The 20,290-nt window shown below is 41.9% G+C and overlaps 1 protein-coding gene across 1 annotated transcript in view; it reads right to left on the reverse strand.

Moving 5' to 3' along the window:
* Positions 1–20,290, reverse strand: part of LOC122806187 (acylamino-acid-releasing enzyme-like) — a 1,918,826-nt gene that overhangs the window by 1,287,967 nt on the left and 610,569 nt on the right. The window contains exon 11 of the mRNA XM_044076421.1: positions 466–587. Coding sequence (XP_043932356.1) covers positions 466–587 — 122 coding nt within the window. The remainder of the gene's footprint in view (positions 1–465; positions 588–20,290) is intronic.

The raw sequence follows: 20,290 nt of genomic DNA on the forward strand, positions 1-20,290 counted from the left end.
CAGGAGTGAAAGTCTTTTCCCATCTGAATGTATGTCTGTACTCTGGAAGCAAGGCCAAACTGATGGTCTGAAAAAACCCATTATTTGCATCAACTGACAGCTCTAACTTTCTTGTCCTGTGGCAAGAAAGAACTGAAGAGAAAGCGGGTATACACCCTTCTTACACCACAGGTGTGCTGATGTCCAGATGGGAGGGCATCTACCTGGCCAGCTGGGGAAGAGAGAAAAATCTCCAGCAGTCAGGTCAAATATCAGGCCCTTTGCAGCAAAATCTCAAGCATTAACACTACTACAAAAGTGAACAATATGACAAATATCTAAAATTCAGATTCCCAGCTATCTTCTCAGCAACATGCATTCATAACAGAGTAAGAATTTCAGCCCTTGGTTTCTTTAAAAAAAAAAAAAAAAAACACCATACTACTGCTGTCATCCAAAAGTGAAAATAGTGCTATAGTTACTAACCATACAGAGTTTTGCACACTGACGATGGGGTCCAAACACCCCTTCCTCTAGATAGGCAATGCAGGTCTTGTCAGGGCTAAGACGAGGAGACCAAACAGCATTCGTATCTGATGACAACATTTCTACAATAAAAGACAAAATAAAACACAAAAACAATTATTAAGTAAAAAGTCAGAAAGGCAGAATCAAAAGCCATGATTTTATGCACTTAAGAGTTCAGATGTGGAATCACTTTCGACATTTATGAATTCATATTTGTGGTTTGATTAAATCAGCACTCTGGCGAGTGTGAATTACAGGAAAGAATGCTGTTAGCCATAATGGACTTGGCAATTGTAACTCAGTGGAAACTACGGACCCTTTTTCTTGAATGAGCACAGATCTTTTAGTACAGAAGCATTTTGAACACATCAGATCCTCATTGTACTATAAAGCATATTACCCCATCATGCATATGACTTTAAGCACTGGGCAGCAGCGACATGTAAACCTATGCAAATGACTTACCATGCAGGTGCATTTTAGGACCATGTAACTGTTAATAACTTTACAGCTGTATTCTCAGAAGTCATACTATACAACTAACTCCATTCTCAGAGGTCACACTATGCAGCTCAGATTGTAATTTACAATTGCATACATGGGTACCTCACGGCTTGTGACCTATAATTCAAACTTTAGACTTGACCTAAGAGGCTGTACTCTCCATAAGATACTAATGTTTTACCCCATGACACCTAAACAGGGTATTGGACAAAATATTAAAAAAACGGATAATACACCCCCATTATAATTACTAGTAGCTATAAGTATGACATGTCCTACTAAATAAGAGCAGCATCTTTCATAGCAGATTAAGAGGGGAAACAAGTATTTGCTACAAGAATCTCCCACAAAGACCTGACACTACAAGTAATCACAGATGTTTGCTGTCTTACTTCAGGGACATTACTGCAACTGATAAGTATCCTTAAAACACAATTCCAAGTATAATATCCAGATCAAGAAGGGTGAGGGAGAGAGAGGGGTGGGGGGGACAAGGCAAGATTAGGTGGAGATGAACATTTACTCAACAAGGCCCAACAGGACAACTCCTCCAAAAGAGTCCTTGCTTCTTCAAAATAAGCCTAAGTTACGGTGCTTACTGAAAACAACAATTAAATGACAATGACAAAAAAGAAGTTATGTTTTACCATAACATTCTGTTTGTGTTGTCCATTTTCATTTTTCCTCAATGTGTGATTTGGTCCCTTGGAACTGACTGGGCTGCTTCTACAGCTCGTGGAAACCAAAAACTTTCAAGCTCAGTCTTTACCCATAAATGCACTTAGTTATATTATCTCAGATCGAGTTTGCTGATAGAAAAACAGAATAGAAAGAGGATATTTTTAAGCAGACCACATCTGGAACTAGAAATACATCAAAAAATGGTAATCTGTGTAAAGACATATTCTTTCAAAAGCCAAACCTAGGCAGGGAGGAAGGAGGGAGGGGAGTTGAGGAAAAATGGACAACAAAGATGGAACTTTATGGTAAGACATGACTTCTTTACCTGATGTCAATTTTAATGTTCTCCTCAACATTTGAGCTGCTACATGGCAGAAAAATGCACACAATCTGTTTATGAGCTACCTATAGTCCTTGGTGGACTCAAGGAAGGATATTCCTAAACACCATTGAGCAGAATGATGTCCTACTTGAGAGACCAAATCCAATTTGTAATGAGTAATAAAAGTATGTGGAGACACCCAAGTTGCTGCTGCACAAATGTCATCCATGGATGTTCTAGAGTGAAAAACAGATGAAGTTGCTACAGCTCTAGTTGAATAAGCTTTCAATGGTTTTGGCAAGGTGACACCCAATTCGTTATAAACGAAGGAAATAGAATGAGTGAGCCATTTAGCCAACATCACCTTGTTCACTTGCTTCCCTAACTTGGTATGTGAAAAGGAAATAAATAACTGATCAGATTTTCTGAAATCTTTTCTTCTGTGAAGATAGAATCTTAATTGTTTGTGAACATTCAACAGATACAAAGAATATTCACCTTTGGTGGAATATTTGGGAAAGAACACTGGAAGATTAATATACTGATTAAGACTGATCGCAGAAACTACCTTCAATAGAAAGGATGGATTAGTACAAAGTGAAACTCTATCTTTATGGAAAAACAGATATGGTGGTTTAGACGACAGGACTTGAATCTCTGAAATTTTTCTAGCAGAAGTAATTGCTACCAAGAAAATATTTTTCCAAGACAAAAACTTTAAATCACAAACACTGTCAGGTTCAAAGGTGGGGTGAATGATTGCTTGTAACATCAGATTAAAGTCCCAAGGAGGGGTAGGACCCCTGCATGGAGGTTTTAAGAGAAAGACAGTACCCTTTAAAAAGGCTTCACAAAGTTTGTGAGATGCCACTGAAGATCCTTGTAAACCAATGTGAAAGTTGGAGATAGCCAATAATTGGACTTTAATTGTGGTGGCCGAAGCTCCATCATTGAAAAGCTAGGCTAAAAATTGGAGAATCTCATGGACGGGAGCTGAAAAAGGGTCATCCTTATTTTGGAGAGCCCAATGCATAAACCATTTCCATTTACTATTGTAGTGCTTTCATGTAGATAGTCTATGAGAAGAAAAACAATGTGTCAGACTGGGGAAGAGAGCATAGGAAGCCTAGCTTCTAGCAGAATTGGAGAAGCCCAGCTTTCAGCTTATGATTTGGAATGTCTGGTTGAACAATGCCTGGTGGGTGAGACACGAGATCTGGAGTTGGATCCAAAATCCAAGGTTGTTGCAAAAGATGAGGCCAAACGATGGGAAGCCAAATCTGCCAGGTCAAAAGGGTGCAATGTGGATGACCTTGCTCTTCAACTTGACTGCTTTCTGTAAGAATTTGGGGATTCATGGAGTTGGTGGAAAGGCATATATAAGACCGAGGGGGCAACTGTGCAGAAGAGCATCCCTCAGAAATTTCCCTTCTGGGGGATTCAGGGCAAAGTAGCTGCTGCATTTGTTGTTGAAGAAAACAGGTCACAGCAAGGCTGACCCCAAGTCTAGAAAATCTCATGATACTTTTTGATGGAGGGACCATTCGCGAAGTAACACTGTGCACCTGCACAATTTGTCCACAATCGCACTGACTTCCCAGAATGTGCATTGCTATCAGAAAGCAGTGGATGAGATAAGCCCACTGCCACACTCTGAGGGCTTCTTGGCACAGAGGGTAGGATCTGGTTCTCCCTTGTTTGTTGATGTACCAGACTACTGACATGTTGGTTGATTGAACTACAACAGTTCCTAGAGGGAGAGCATCCTGAAAAGCTTGCAACACCAATATATCATCTCCAGAATATTTATCTGCAGACTGGCCAAGTGCCTTGGACTGTGTTCCCCTGCCAATGCTCCCACCAACCCTAGTTGGGAAGCGTCCATGGTCACTGTGGCTTTGGGCTGTGGGAGAATGAACAGACAGCCTTGACAAACTTGATCCGAATGAATCTACTAGTTGAGATCCCTTCTGCATGCACTGGTGATAGATATGGGCATCAACACAGGATGGTGAAAACTGGACCAATGTTTTGCAAGCAACCATTGTAGAATTCCCATATGGAAACCAGAGTTATAGATGCTACTACAGACCCCAGTGCTTGGAGAACTGAATGTCCTGGAACTTTGTGGTTGTTGATTATAGCTAAGTACTGGATTCCTAATTGTCTCAAGTCTTGACATGGGAAGTGCGGCTATTATGGTCCTCATGTTCAAGGAACCTCCTAAAGTCTATGGTTTGAGTTGGTTCGGGCAGAGATTTTTCAAAGTTTATTGTAATGCTCAGGTAAGAGCATAGCTGTAGAACTTTCTCTCTTGCCTCCAACAGTCGATGCCTGGTGGTAGCGGTGATGAGCCAGTCATCCAGCTATGGAAATGCACGGAATCCCTCCTGCAGTCTCAAGTGAGCTGCTACTACTGCCATCCATTCAGTGAAGACCCTAGGGGCTGTGGTGAAGCCAAATGGCAGAACCCTTAACTGGTAGCGACTGGCTTCCAACTGGAAGTGAAGGAAACTTCTTGTGCATCTGTCCATCTTTATATGTTAATATGCATCTTGAAGGTCTATCGAGCACATCCAATCATTCTTTCTCAGAAAGGGAAGAATGGACTGAACCGTGACCATACAGAATTTGTTTTTTTGAAAGGCTTTGTACAAGTTGCTGAGATCAAGAATTGGTCTCCAGTCCCCTGTATTTTTTGGTACTAAAAAGAATTTTGAGTAAAATCCAGATTCTGTCTGGTCTGGTGGGACCACTTCAATGACTCTTTTTCTAGCAGCTTCTGTATTTGTATGGCTGTTTGTTGTCTCTGACTGGGTGGGATTTCTGGGAAATTCTTTGACGAGGGAGAAGGTTGGAAAAATGGTATCATATAACCTCTGGAAATGATCCTGTGCACCCACGTATCTGAAGAGATTAGTAGCCAGGCTCTCTGGTGCTGGGATAAGCGACCCTCGATTCCCTCCAGAGGGGGAAACTGGACCTCCTTTCAGGAACACTGGAAGGGTTTACCAGAGAAGGAATCTCTGAAACCCTGATTCTGTGGGACTCATCTTCCATTAAAGTTCCCCTAGGCCCTAGGGAAACTTTCACCGCTCGTGTCCTGGGTAAACCCTTGGGATTTTCTGAACCACATTTTCCCACTGCTTCGCTGATTCCTAGAAAAAGGTCTCCGAGGAGTGGAAAAACATTTTCATGGCAGAAAGGGTGATACCATCCTTCACAAACCTGGTCAATGTGTCTCTGACTGTAGGGCCAAACAAGCTTGAGCCATGAAAGGGAGCACTGACAAGCAAAGACGAAGGGCTCCGCAAAGTCACAGAGGCACATCTAGGTGTGCCTCCTTATGGAAAAGCCTGAACCCATTGCTCTAGTAGTTCCTTTGGCTGCATGTGAAATGAGCCTCATGGAAGAAATAGATATGAAGGTTAGGGTGGCCGGCTAAGAGGTAACGGACTCCAGTACCTCTTCAGAAACAACTCCTGAGAGAGCGTCTGAAAGTTCTTTTATCAGATCCCTCTGCAATCTAGTGAAGTGTGCCAGGTAATTCAAGGACCAAAGAGCAAAGGTTGATGACACATAAACTTGCTTCCCAAACCTATCCATCATCCAAGGCTCTTTGTTGGGAGGATGGATATAGGAACTTTCCTCTGCTACTTCCTTATTTGTGGCAGCCACTACCACCATGGCATCCACAGGCAATCTCTTGGTCCAAAAAGGTTTATCCTCAGAGGCTGTGACTATTTTGTCTGGTCTCTTGGAGATAGGCTCAATGGTGTCAGGCGCCATCCACACCCGCTGGGAAATCAACTCAATGAGCTCATCGGTGGGCGGAGACACCCAGGAGGTAAATAAGAGGATATCAAAAGCCTGTATGTATACGGATTCCTCAGCTGAAGGGTTAATGGGCTTGAATCATTCCTCTGTGTAAGGATTTCTAAGATGTCTCCAAAGGATACATCATCAGGTGGTGATCCGGGAGACCCTTCGCCTTCCTCAAAATCTGTGTCTTCCAAGATGGACTCTTGTGGGGAGTCTTAAGTGATTCCTCTTACACTGCTTCTTCCTAGGGACCTCCTCAGTGGAGCAATTTGGGGAGTTTTGGAAGAAGAAGGGGTACCCTGCTAGGTAACCTGAGGCTTCAGTACTCGCTGTCCCTGCAAACTAGTGGTGACAGACCTGGTTACTCAGGTTGACAACAATCTCACATTCGACCATCATGTAGCGGCAGTGGTCAGAAAAGCCTTTTAGTTGGTTCATACTAGGCTATCTGCCCTGGGGCATTTATAAGCCTAGCCCAATTGTGTTTGGCTTACGCCACCCCTTGATTTGAGTATATTGTGCCCTTTTTAAAGTTTAGTTTACTGTGCCTCTGTCTAATAGTGACACGGAAGTAATACCTGGGACAAACCTATGATCCCCCATCCACTCATCAAGATTCTTCTTGAAGAGAGTCAGTGAGGTGCTCTGCCTAACATGAATTGGAATTCTATCCCAGAGCGAAGGGAGCCTCTGGGTTATGAATCTGTCCCTCCAGCATGTTCTATTCATTTCTGTGCTGAGGTTCCAGTCCCTCGAGCACGTGGCTTTAAGGGATTTAGATTTACTGAGGTGGAGCATGTCCATTAATTCTGGGTTGGACATAGCTTTATATGTCAGGCATAGATCGCCTCGAAGTAGGCGGTATGCAACTGAGTAGAGCTGGAGTTTTTTTAACCGAGCAGCATATGGCATCTGTTTGAGTCCCTTGATCCTCCTGGTGAGGTACTTTTGGGGTCTTTCTAATTGCTGCAGGTGTCGGGTAAGGTACATCCCAAAGGGGGCATTGTATTCTATGATGGGCCTGATGAGGGATGAATAAAGGGGCACGATTACCTCTCTTGATCTAGATGTGAATCCTTTCATGATGAGGTGGGCTATGTAGAAGTTCTTTCTAACCACTTTGGCAATGTGGTTGTCAAAGGAGAGATTGCTATCAACCTGGGTCCCCAGATCTCTAATTACTTTCTCTGTACTCAATGGGTTGCTACCTATGTGGTAATTTGTGGGCACATTATTTTTGCCAAAGGGTATGACTATACACTTTTTGGCATTTAGCTTTAGACCATGGCTCTGGCACCAGTTATCCGTCTCTGCGAGACCTTTTTGAAGGATGTTTGTGTCAGCTGGAGAGTCGATTATGGCGCCCAGTTTGCAGTCATCTGCAAACTTGGTTGGCCATAGTCCTCCCATGTTGGCCTGTACCTCAGAAAAGTAAATACCGAACAAGAGTGGTCCCAGGACAGAACCTTGTGGGATGCCACTTGTGACTGGTTTCGAGTCTGACATGGCTCCAGCAACTCTGACTCTGTGGGTTCTGTCTTTGAGCCAGTTTGCGACCCATCTTGTGACATAAGGGTTTATATTTAGGCTGGATAGCTTATCTATGATGCCCGAGTGGGGTATTGTGTCAAATGCCTTTGTGAGGTCCAGATAGGCTGTGTGAACTACCTTCCCTTCATCTATGGCCTTGGTGACTGTTTCGTAAAATCGACCAGGTTCAAAAGGCAGGATCTGCCCTTGACAAAGCCAAATTGGGTAGGATATAGTGTCTGTAGGTCCCCAATGTCTTTGTTTATGAGTTCCATGATGATCCTCTCCATAGCCTTGCAGACTAAGCTAGTCAGGCTTATGGGGCAATAGTTTCCAGGGTCCGTAGAGGCTCCACCTTTGGGGAGTGGGACCACTGTTGCTGTACGCCATTCTTTGGGCACATATCCTGTAGTGAGGCTGAGATTGTACAGCAGTTTTACTTGAGTGATTAGTTCTTCTTGGAGTTCATGTAGGACGCAACCCGGGATGCCATCTGGTCCCATGGAAGCAGTGTTTTTTGCTTTGGAGAGGGCGGCCTTCACCTGAGCATCAGAGATGTTTGGCAGGCTGCACTCTGCCGAGATAGATACTTGTTCTTTTGGGGGGGAGGGGGTGGAGAAGTTTGCACTGAACCTGTCTGCCAGGATATTGGCGATGTCTGTGGGTTCAGTGTATTTTTTGTCGTTTAGAATCAACTCAGAACAAGTCTGGGAGTTGCATCCCAGGTTCCTAACATAACTGAAAAAAGCCTTATGATTTTCTTTAGTGTCCTGTGCAATTTTTCTCTCGAAGCTGGCCTTGGAGGATTTTATGAGGGATCGTAATTTTTTGCTAGTACTGATCAGAGATGCCTTCCCTTTTAGGGATTTTGCTCTATCATGTAGTAGCTTCCTCCTTCTGTTGTACAGTTTATTTATGGCTGGGGTCCACCAGACTGGACGCCTGCCTTTGGATGACTGGGTCTTGATTTTGTTTGGGATAGCATGATCCATGCATTCCTGGAGATATCCATAGAATGCGTTTATATAGGATTCTGCAGTTTGGGCCGTAGTTTCCACTGGCCCTGGGGCCTTGAAGGATTCCACTTCAGTTTTGAGAAGTGTGAAGTTCACTTTTGAGAAGTTTTTCACTGTGGTTTTCTGGGCTGGGGGTGGGGTCAGGATGTGGATATCCAGTGAAATTAATTTATGGTCTGATCTTACCAATGAGGGATATACTTCTGGTATGGAGCATAGAGTCCCCATGTTGGTAATGATCAGGTCTAGTATGTTTTCCCCTCTTGTGGGAATGGTGACTAGTTGTTCCATAGTATTTGAGTTTATAAATTCCAGGAACCTTTGGGCTAAGGTGCTGGGGCTTGAGTAATGCTCCCAGTCTATGTTTGGGTAGTTGAAGTCGCCCAATATAATGGTGTTTGGAGAGATCTTCATGTTCTCCAATGTTTTCAGGAAAGCCGAGTGGGATTCCTGACTTTGAGAGGGTGGTCTGTAGGATGCTATAAACTGAAAATCAGTCTTGCCCACTGTCAGTTGCACATGGATGGTCTCCGAAACCTCGTGCAATGCCATTAACCTGGAGGTGTGGATATCCTTGATAAATATGGAAACTCCCCCTTCCTTTTGTGGTTCGGTCTGGGTTTTGGGGCCGAAAAGCATGATATGAGGTATAACCTGGTAGTGCTGGGGTGCTCTCTGGAGCCTTGAACCAGGTTTCTGTCACTGCACAGACATCAATGTTCTCCATACTGAGGAGAGCTTCGAGTGCATGCATCTTGAGGTTAAGACTTCTTACATTTAGCAGCATTACCCTTAGTTTCTTGTTCCTTGTGCTGTCTATGGAGGTGGGTTTGACTTTTGAGCCTTGCCTAAAAAAGGCACTATGGGGGTGGCAAGAGCCTTTTCCAATATCCGAAAGCCCAGCGGTGACAGGTGCAAGCCGTCCCCAGCGAAGCAACGTGGCTTGTCGAGCATGTCATCCCAGGCTTACAGACACTGGATCCCCTTTGAATGACACCATAATTTTAGCCAATTGTTAAAATCGATCATTTTGTCTTTATACTGTGTCATCATTCTAGGTGAGGGTAAGATGCTGCTCAAGGTCAGGGTCATACCGGCCTGGGCTACATGATCAGAGAGCTCCTCTATGTCTCTTTTCATGTAGTCGAGGGAGGTACGTCTCAGGTCATTCACACCAGCATGTACAATGACTGAGTCATATTTGTATTTGCCTTGGAGTGACCTGAGTGCTTGCGTTATGTGGCGGATCCTAGCGCCTGACAGGCAGCTCACTGTGACCTTCTCTTTATTCAGCCTGGTGAGCGGGACGTCAGTGTGTCTGACAATAGAGTTACCTATTACAAGAGTATCAGGTGTGTTATTCAGCCTTAAGGGCTGTGACTTCTTGGCACACTGACTTTGTGTGCTATGTGTTGTACGTGTTTTGTTTTGGGGTAGCATTTGCTTGGATGTCTGCTTTGGAGGTCTCTGTTGCTTAGGTAGATTTTTATTTAGAGCCTCCGAGTATGTTTTTGTGTTTTTATGTGTTTGGTTTGCTGTTGTGGTGGGACTATGTGATACTGGAATTGTGTTGTGTGAGGTTACCTTCTCCTCGTGACTGGTTACACCAGTTTTGAGATGAGAGAGCTCAGCCTCCAGTTTGGCTATATGGTTGCATCTCTCACATATATTTGAACCTGTTTGGAGAAGGAGAGGGTTGTCCGTGTACATGAGACAGTTTTAACATTGCCTCAAAATTCCCAGATTCACCAGCTGGACTGGAGAGGAAACCATTGACTGACCTTTGGACATGCTACAGTAATATAGGGAATTGAATTAAAATGGACCAATAGGGGACAAGGTAATCGTAGAGAGTATAAGAGTAAGTAGTGCTTATGGTTTATTAGTGCTAACTTGTAAGATTACTTATTTGGACCAGTGAGGGGCCTTAGAATAAGAATATGGTGTTTAATTTGAGAGATAGAGCAGTTCTAAGGGAAAAAGTGAAGAGCAGACTTTGTGGAGCCAGGAATAGTTTAAACCCAATTAGGCGAAACTGCCCGATGTTGCGCTATGCGCAAAACCGCGCAAAAGAGGGTTTTAAGACAGAGGGAGATCAAGGAGTTTGGAATTGACCCAAAATGGCCAATAAAACTACAGTTTCAAGGCAGTAACCACTCCCACAGGGGCAGGCAGGCTGCTCAATGTTTATCACTGCCACTGATGAACACAGAGACTTCCCTTTAGCCCAAGCAAACAATGGCCTCCAAGAAACTTACAAACAGTTCAGAACAGCAAATCTGTAACTGAACTTTTTTAAATCTCAGAAAAGTGGGAAAAAAGCAAGATTTTTTTTTGTTTTTTTAAGGAAAGCAGAGGTTCACAAGTATCAACAAGTTAGAACAGTGCAGTAAATGACCCCACACTTGAGTGCTAGGCCAGAGACAAATAAAATGCAAGTTTTAAGAAAAAAACGATTTTAAAAATAAGTGCAGGCAGGAAATTCAGTAATCAGCTCTAGGTTGTGTTCTAAATACAGTTACCAACACAGAAATCAAGTTTAGCAAGCCAGAAAATGCTCAAAAGTACGCGGCAATGCAGAAAAACTTAACAAATAATCTGAAGCAAAATACTTAAAATCTCAAAAGTGGCTCCTTTCTTCTCTCAGCGTTTTTTCCTCTTGGTGGGTGCTTCACCAACAGCCAACAAGTCCAAAAAGATGCCAAAACCACGAGGCAATCGGGTTTTAAGAGAGGGAGATCAAGGAGTTTGGAATTGACCCAAAATGGCCAATAAAACTACAGTTTCAAGGCAGTAACCACTCCCACAGGGGCAGGCAGGCTGCTCAATGTTTATCACTGGTTCATCTCATAAGTAAATGGATTGCATCCAAAAAAAAGGAGGTCATTACATCTCTGTACTCCTCCCTCATTAGGCCTACAATTGAGTATAATGCCCAGTTTCATATGTACTTCTCCAAACACCTACACTAACTGGAAAGGCCACAGAAATACCTCACAAAGAGAATCCATGGTCTCCAACATCTGTCCGATGCGGACAGGCTCAAATCACTACCACTCCACTCGGTATCATACAGATTTCTCAGAGGTGATCTATGTCTCGCCTACAAGGAAATATCGGACCCTCCCCTATTATAGATGCTTCACATCCATAAGTCTAACTCCTTGCGCATTACCCACTCAATAGGCCTAAATCTAATATGCGACATGAACAAAACCTGCTGGAGAGACAGGTTTGTCTCCTAGAGGCTGCCCCATCCCTGGAATAGACTTCCCATACATGTCAAGCAGAGTACCTCACTGACCCTCTTCAAGTGCAACTTTGATGAGTGGATGGGAAACCACACATTTGTTCCAGGGGTTCCTCCTTTGTCCCTCACTGACAGGGGCGTTAGATGTTGACTGAGGGTTCTTTTGTGGGGATAAACTCTTGGCTAGGCTTGTAAGGTCCCCAGGGTCATTATCCTAGTAACCTCCTATGATCCGATGAAATGAAATTCTCTTATTATCAGGATGTTAGCAACAGCATAAAGCATCCTCTCATGGCTGCCTGAATGACAGAATCCCACAGACAGCATAATGTCTGATCAAAGGGATGCAAGATGGATGGCAGGCATGGGAGCAGAAATCATACAAAAATGTTGTTCTGCTCACAAATGAAATTAGCTTAGAAAAGGAAACTAACAGGCTTGCAATCATAACACTGAGAACCTAAGAGGGAGTGGAATTCTTAATAGGAGGTGCAAATGTAGGATGCCTTTCAAGAGCTTGATAGTAAGCCTGAGCTAAGATACAGGCTGCATGCATCACCTCACGAAAGTCATAAACAGATTAAGTGTGCATTTTTCTGCCATATAGCAGCTCAAATGTAAGTAAAATATGCTGAAGAGAAATTATGTGGTGTTTAAAACTGAAGATGCAAAGTCTAAGCCTCAGTCACACAACCACATGGAGAGCTATGGATTGACCCATTCTTAAAAACACACAAAAGCAAAATGACCTTCAAATTCAAGGTCACATATAAATGTTACACCAACTCAAACAAATCTCAGACGATACCTACAAAGTGCTAATTAAATCATCTATACCTCCTACCTTAAACTATGCCCCACCCATTAATGTACAATTCTTCAAATATAACTAAACTTCAGAAAACAGAGCACATCATTCATTAAACTCAAACAAGAGCATCACTGCACCCTTCTCAGTATAGCGAACATCCTACCAATTAAGCTACAAAAGAGTACAGTTGTGTAAGAACTTAGCACAATGGTAGATGTCATATAGATCACTGTTGTAGTATTCCAATAACCTACATGTCTGGCCAGGATACCAAAGCCAAAGCCTTCCACAGAGCCATACGTTCAACTTATGACCTAAGTGCGTGGACATAAGGGTACATAAGTGGATGTATGAGTGCAAATCCTCAGACTATCTCCTAGACAGTAAGCCAGCAGAAGCCTGAGAAAAAAATAAGTAAGTCAGCTAAGAGGTGAAAAGTAGGCAGGATAAGTTTCTCCCTTGGTCCATTAGGGAAAAGAAAAACAGTTTAAGATAAACAGGGGGAAGGCAGAGTGGGAAGGGACATTGCAATAATGATCAGTAGAACATCTACTGTAATTTTAATTTCTTACATAACTGTTATGTCCTTCCTTAGACACTGTTGATGTATTCCAAATTGTTGGGTGTTTCCCAAAACTTATGATGAAAAAAGGGTGGTAGGATGCTGTATAGGAGAAGTGTCCAGTAGACCTGAACGGGACTGACTTGGTGAAGGCAGCCCTCGATATAGAATAAGCATCCACTCTTTAATATGTTGTAAAGTTGTGTACAGGAGACCATGTAACTGCTTCAAGCATGGTCATTGAATCAATCCCTTAGTAAAAGATTCCAGATAAGGCTACTGCTCTGTTAGAATGTGCCTTTGCTGGAGAGGCCACAAAGATCTCCTACACAAAGTACACATGACAAATATCCTCAGCAGCCCCAAATATGCTCTTTCAAAACAAGAACCACATCAACAAATACAGCTAAATCTCATGGATCCTCTACCTCTAAGCCCACAAGGCAAGTCACCACACAATCCAACATTCTAATCATTGGAAACTCCATTATAAGACACACTGATGTCCCTCTCACCAGGCTGAGTAAGGAGAAAGTTACAGTCAGTTGCTTATCAGTGGCTAGGATCTGCCACATTACACATGCACTCAGGTCACTGGACCACAATTACCAATATGCCTCAGTCATAGTTCATGTGGGAGTAAATGACTTGAGATGTACCTCCCTAGACTATATGAAGAGGGATATCATGGAGCTCTCAGACTATGTGTCTCCGGTTGGTATGAGCCTAGCATTGAGCAGCATTTTACTTTCTCCAAGGATGATGCCACAATACAAACAAAAGATGATGGACTTTAATAATTGGCTTAGTTTCTACTGTTACTCTTAGGGGTGCAATATTTGTCAGCATGGAAGGAGATGGTCAACAGACCACGCTGCTTTGCCAGGGATGGTCTGCACCTTTCCCCTCTAGACTTTCGAATATTAGCTAAAATACTGTCTTCCCCATAATGCCTTTTTTAGGCAATGCCAAACTGAAAGTACTTCCAACATAGTAAAACAAAACCAAGAAAATCTAAAGGTATTACTGCTCAATGCTAGGAGTCTAAACAAAAAACCTCAACTCCCTGGAAGCTCTCTCTTACCCTAGATAATACTGATGTCTGTGGGATATCTGAGATGTGGTTTAAATTATGGACAGCACACCAACAGTGCAGGGTTATAATGTCTTCCACACATTTAGACCAGCTACTTTACAGGCAGGGACTAAAGCTAGAGGTGTCTCTATTTACATCAAAAATAAATATACTTTAAGGCTGGTCAAATAGGACAATGGACTTGAGCTGTTCCATGTTCAAATCTCAAGAGGTAAAATCCAATACCACTTCCTTGCGAGCTACAGGTCCCCCTCTATGACCCAGGAAACCCATACCATGTACTTAAACTTATTAGAAACACTAACCATTCAACCCAATACCATATTCATGGGTGACTCTAATTATCCCACTATTAACTGGGAATCCTATAAAACATTAAATGTATACGCACAGAGATTCCTAGACCAGATAGTCAATACACCAACCAGGGGTGCAACCATATTGGATCTGGTCCTCACTAATATGGGAGAGTGCTGCACACCCCCTACTGTAATGCCTTCCACAAAATGGTCTCCTTTGAAGTAAAAATAAAACCTGGACCCCCAGCTAAACCGGGAATATTCAGGAACTATTCTAAGGCTAACCTCCTGCTATTAAGTGAGAACCTGGCAACATTCCAAGCCCCTATAATCCCTGAGAACACTTCTGCCTATGCAGAGCTGTTCACAGAAACCCTGTACAAGCATGTTAATAGCTGCATAGAGGCAGCTGTACCCACCAGGAAGAAGTACAGAACTAACTCAAAAAACAAGCCACCCTGGTGAAATCACAAAATCAATCGGATGTATAACAAGGAGGAAGAAAATCATGGCAAAAATTATGAGGTGCAGCACCCAGCAGGATAAAAGCACTCTCATTAAACTAAACAAACAACTCAGAGGACAAATAAAGTCTACCAAAGCCAAATTTGAGGTAAGTTTGGCCTCCCAGGCCAAGGACAACCACAAAGCATTCTTTAGCTATGTCCACAACTTCAAAGGCAATACACAATTGTGTGCAGAGATCATTGTAAATGGAGCCACCTATACTGAGCCAGAAGATATAGAAAACTCCTGGCTGATAAATTCAGCTCCAACTTTACTCCTCTCTCCCACTCAACCTTCCCTCAGGAAATATCATCAAATATAACTCCCCCAACTATCACTAGGGAACAGGTCCTTAATGCCCTCTCTTAAGACCAAGAATATTGCACCAATGGGCCCAGACAATATCCCAGGATGCCTTCTAAATAACATGAAACATGACCTATTAGGGCCTCTGGAATTACTATTTATCTGCAGCCTCCAAACAGGCTTTGTTGGCATAATGGTTAAGCTATTCACCTTATAAGCACAAGGTGCAGGGTTTGATTCTCATACAAGGTAATTCGGGTTGGAATGGCCAAAAAGGACAGTTAGCCTGTTATTAATTTGTGGGTGGGTTTAGCATAATGGTTAAGGTCTTCACCTTGTAAACACATGGTAAAGGGTTTGATTCCAATCTCGGGTTACTGGTTAGGCTTAAAATGGCTCACCAAGGCAGTTAGCCCAGTATTTATATATGAATGGAGAAAGACAACAGCCATCCCTCTGCACAAAGGTGGGCCATCTACAGACCCTGGAAATGACAGACCCATAAGTCTCACTAGTCTTGTATGCAAAGACATGGAAAGAATTATCATGGAGATGATCAATAGACACTGAATCCTCCCCTCAAGGGAAGATCATGCCTACTCAACCTAGTGGACTTCTTCAAGAATGTCATCAAAGCAATGGATGAGGGCAAAGTCATTCACATTGCCTACCTTGACCTTGCCAAGGCATTTGACACAATACCTCACTCGGGTATTGTTGACAAACTCAAGAGGTTAGTTACAAACCCGTATGTCACCTGGTGGACAGCCAACTGGCTCACAGACAGAACCCACAAGTTAAAACTGGGGAGTCCACCTTTACAAAGAGGCCAGTCACAAGTGGAGTCCTTCAGGCCGCTCCTTTTTAGCATTTACTTCTCAGAAGTCAAGACCAATGTCAGTGGTATCTGGCTAACTAAATTTGCAGATGATTGCAAATTAGGAGCTGTCACTGGATCTCACACTGACACAAATGTTATCCAGGAGGGGCTGACACAGTCAAACAACTGGTGTCAGAACCATGGACTAAAACTAAATGCCACAAAATGCATAATAGTATCCTTTGGGAAGTTATCTATTCCTGGTAACTATCATAGTAACAACACACCCCTTAGAGCTGATCCAGTAGTCAGGGACTTAGACACACACACACAGAAAGTAATCCTGCCTTTGATCATCATGTGTCTACAGTGGTGAGGAAATCACCCTATATTGCACAACTTATAAACAAAGGTATGGCATCTAAGTCCAAGGAAGTCATTGTTCCACTGTATTCAGCATTCATCAGACCTATCATTGAGTACAATGCCCCATTTGGTATGTACCTAATCAGGCATATCCAACAATTGGAACGTCCACAGAGGTTCCTCACTAAAAGAATTCAGGGTGTACGTAATATGCCCTATGCAGACTGGCTCAAGGCACTATCCCTGTATTCTGTCTCCTACACGCTTTTGAGAGGAGATCTATGCCTGGCATACAGGGCATTGTCAGACCCCACTCTGATAGACCTCCTGCGTATCCACAAAGCAAACAGCACCAAAATTACCTGTTCTAAAGGCTTAAACTTTTCCTGTGATATAAATAGCACCTGCTGGAGATATAGGTATGTATCCCAGAGACTACCCCGTCTATGGAACAGGCTTCCCCATCCATGTGAAGCAGAGTCCCTCCCTAACCCAATTCAAGTGCAACTTGGACAACTGGATGGGAAACTGGAAATTCATCCCTTGTTTGGCACCTATGTCCCTAATGGACACAGGTAACCTGTAAATGGTTCATCTACCAGGTACATGCTTACACTTATCAAGGGTATCAGAACTTGTCAGAGATTTGGGATGCATGACTAGGCTTAAAAAGGCTGTGGTCATTCGCCTAGTAAACAGCTATGAACCTAAGAATGTATGCTAAAAGCCTGTTCCACATTTCAGAACTAGAATGGCTTCTGAGACTTTATGGATGGTGAGAGAATCACTGCTGTCTTTAAACTGCTTTCTGATTTTATTTATTTATTTTGAGTAGTTAATTCTATGGAAACCTTTATATTGTGCATCATCTTTTTTTTGGCTGGATTATCACTGATTTGAACATAATGCCCAAGTTAAAGATTACCAAAGGATCACATTTCTAAATAAAAGATCCTCTCAAAGATTTACTGATATGTATCAGCTGATTCCAGGTTATGTTCTTATTATTTTAATGACATTTTTACTAGCAGGAATAATGATATCAATATTCTCAAATTAAGGCTGATTGAAACCTGAGCATTGTTTGAAACCTGAGCATATAAGGGCTAATTTTTCACTCTATACCGAGATGATTACTTAACAATACAACTATGTTAGATGTGCAGTTTCTGTCTTCTTACTACTATAAGTGTTAAGCTTTCAGATGCTATTAAGGATTATTTATTTTACTATAGTTCACCTGTTCCTTGAAATTATAGGCTTATAATTTTAGAAACTATTAAAGCAGTTTGTAGTGTCTATTGCATTTTAAATCATTTATTACATTTTAAATCATTTATTATGTGGTCTGGTTGACTGCTTCTGCCAAAATTCTTTCTTACATTCTTCAGTCATTGATTATTTAAATTACATTTATCTGCTACTGAGCAGAGTGCCTAGCTACTGTATTGTATTTACATTTAACTTGGAGGGTCTTTGGTATTAAAGGGACCTTCTTCCCTTTTCTTATCACAGAAATTCTGTCTGCAGTAATAAAATACTCTAGGTAATTTAGTTTACTTAGTTGGCCATCAGAAAAAGGATGGTAGGTGTCTTTAGTACTACAAGCTTTGGAGAAGGCTGGAAAATACCACATAGTTACTTTCTAACTGCAAACAGGTACTAGGATGCTAATCTCCATTCCACACAGTGCAGACAAAGTCTACCATCTACATCCTAAAGACTGGATCACTTCTTAAATGACCTAGCCTAGGACATTGTTGACAAACACCAAGTCAGTACAGAACAAGATGGGGATGGTTTGTGGCTTGTTGCAGGAGACCATCTTGGTCTCACTTCTGAGGTGCCATCCATTCAGATTTCTCTGTTACCCAGAGCTCTAAAGAGAGTTATAAGTGGTCACGCTGCCATCAGATTTTGGAATTGATATACCTCATATTTAACTTTAAGTGGGGCCATCAACACATCTGATCATGTATTAAACCATAGTGCAGAATGTTAGAACTTTAGTAAAAACACAACCATCACATTCTCTTGGTAAAAAGCATGTTAAGGAAAAAAATAATACAAATGATTAGCACTTTTCTTCTTTTAATGAATAGAACTTCTTCAGAATAAAATTAATTAATTCAGGCTTCTCAATTAATACAAATCAATATCATCACATGACTTAAAACATTCAATAAAGAAAATCCCATAAAAAAAATTGATCATTAAACCTTAAAAGTCCCTACAATTCTTAACACACACATTACTATAACTTGTTAAACAACCCCATACTAAAAATGTTGCATTATTAAACCTTTGTGCTGTCATCAAACTCTAGGCCATTAAAAAGCATTTTATATTAATATATTCATTAAGTCCAGGTTGACTGTCTGCCAACAATCTAATTTGCCATTCTGCTTCCTTGCATCCAAGACGTATATTATAATCTCCTTCAAATCCATTAAATTAACAGAATCAATAACAAAAAACTCAAATTTCCTAAAGTTTTTACGTAGCCCTGCATGTTTATCCAAAGAGTTACTTAAATCCTTTTTTTTTAATAGCTAGAATGTGTTCATAAATTCTTTTAGATAATTTCTTAATGGTATTTCCTACATAATAGCTATTACAGGTTTCAAAGTTCTCTATGTACACAATACCTCTGAAATTACAATCAAATCTGCTCCTTGCCCAGAACTGTTTATTCACCCCTTTAATAAACACATTGGACGAGTCACTGATGAACCTACAATATGTACAATTATTACATCTGTAAGTACCAAATACAGAAGCATCTGAACATGTACTCAATGCACTGGCCCTAAAGGAGCCACAAAACTTGTAGATATGTCTGTATACCATACACAAGATAACATGAGGATATTTCTGCAAGACTTCACAGAGTACCTCAACAGTTTTCTTTGAAGTCAAATTGGTATATATTGGATTATTTTAATATGCGGCTTGAGGATGCTGTAAAACTTGGAATTGCTCTCCTTCATAGCATGGAATGATTAAGCTTTGTTCAAGTTGCTTTCTCTGTTGCCTACATAAGAAGAAATTATTTGGGCTTAGTGTGCAACTAGATGTGTTCACATTACACTTAATGGTGGAAGCAATGGTCTTGATCTGACTACTATCTGCTTACATTTGTGGCTATCACTAATTAGGTCACTCAGTACAGAAACTACCCAAGTCAGATTTGAAAGATGTTACAGGCAGTGACTGTGTATCTATTATGTATCAGCTCCTAGTACAGTACAGCACAGCTCACATAATCATCAGTTGCAGGTGCAAGCCTATAAGCTACTTCCTGTGCTAAAGTAATTTACTCCAGTTCATGCGCATCCAGTTTTCTCTACAGTTTGCAAATGCAGGTATGCCTTGCTCCACCAGATGCACACATAAAGGTGAAAGTTAAGATATACACGAAGAAGACAACATCTACTTAAAGAATAACATTAGAAGGGCAGACTATGGGTGCTGCGGTAGCGTTGTCGCCTCACAGTAAGACGTTGTCCTGTTCGATTCTCAGTTAAAGTGTCTTGTGTGTGGAGACATGTGTGAATGGGCGTACCTTCGTTGAAGGTTGTGCGTCAGGCCTGGCAAGTCGGTACGTAAAAATCTACTGCCAATCATTAGCGGACCGGAGTTCCTCTGTGGCAACCCCTAACCGGGAAAAGCAGAAAGATACAACAACATTAGAAGGGCAGACTATTAGCCTGTCTATCAATCAGAACTCATATATAAGAAAGCAAGAGTTCTCTTCTGTTCAAATCTGTACAGCAGCTAGTTCTTCTGATATGCTTCTCAGAATTGGAGAGACTGTGCAGCTGAGTCTGTCTTGTGATTTGGAAAACTACTTCTGCAGAAAGTGAGGAAGCACTGCATTTCTTTACTGAT

This window comes from Protopterus annectens, chromosome 7.part0, assembly GCF_019279795.1.
Source record: "Protopterus annectens isolate FY-2018-M chromosome 7.part0, PAN1.0, whole genome shotgun sequence".
NCBI classification, from domain to species: domain Eukaryota; kingdom Metazoa; phylum Chordata; order Ceratodontiformes; family Protopteridae; genus Protopterus; species Protopterus annectens.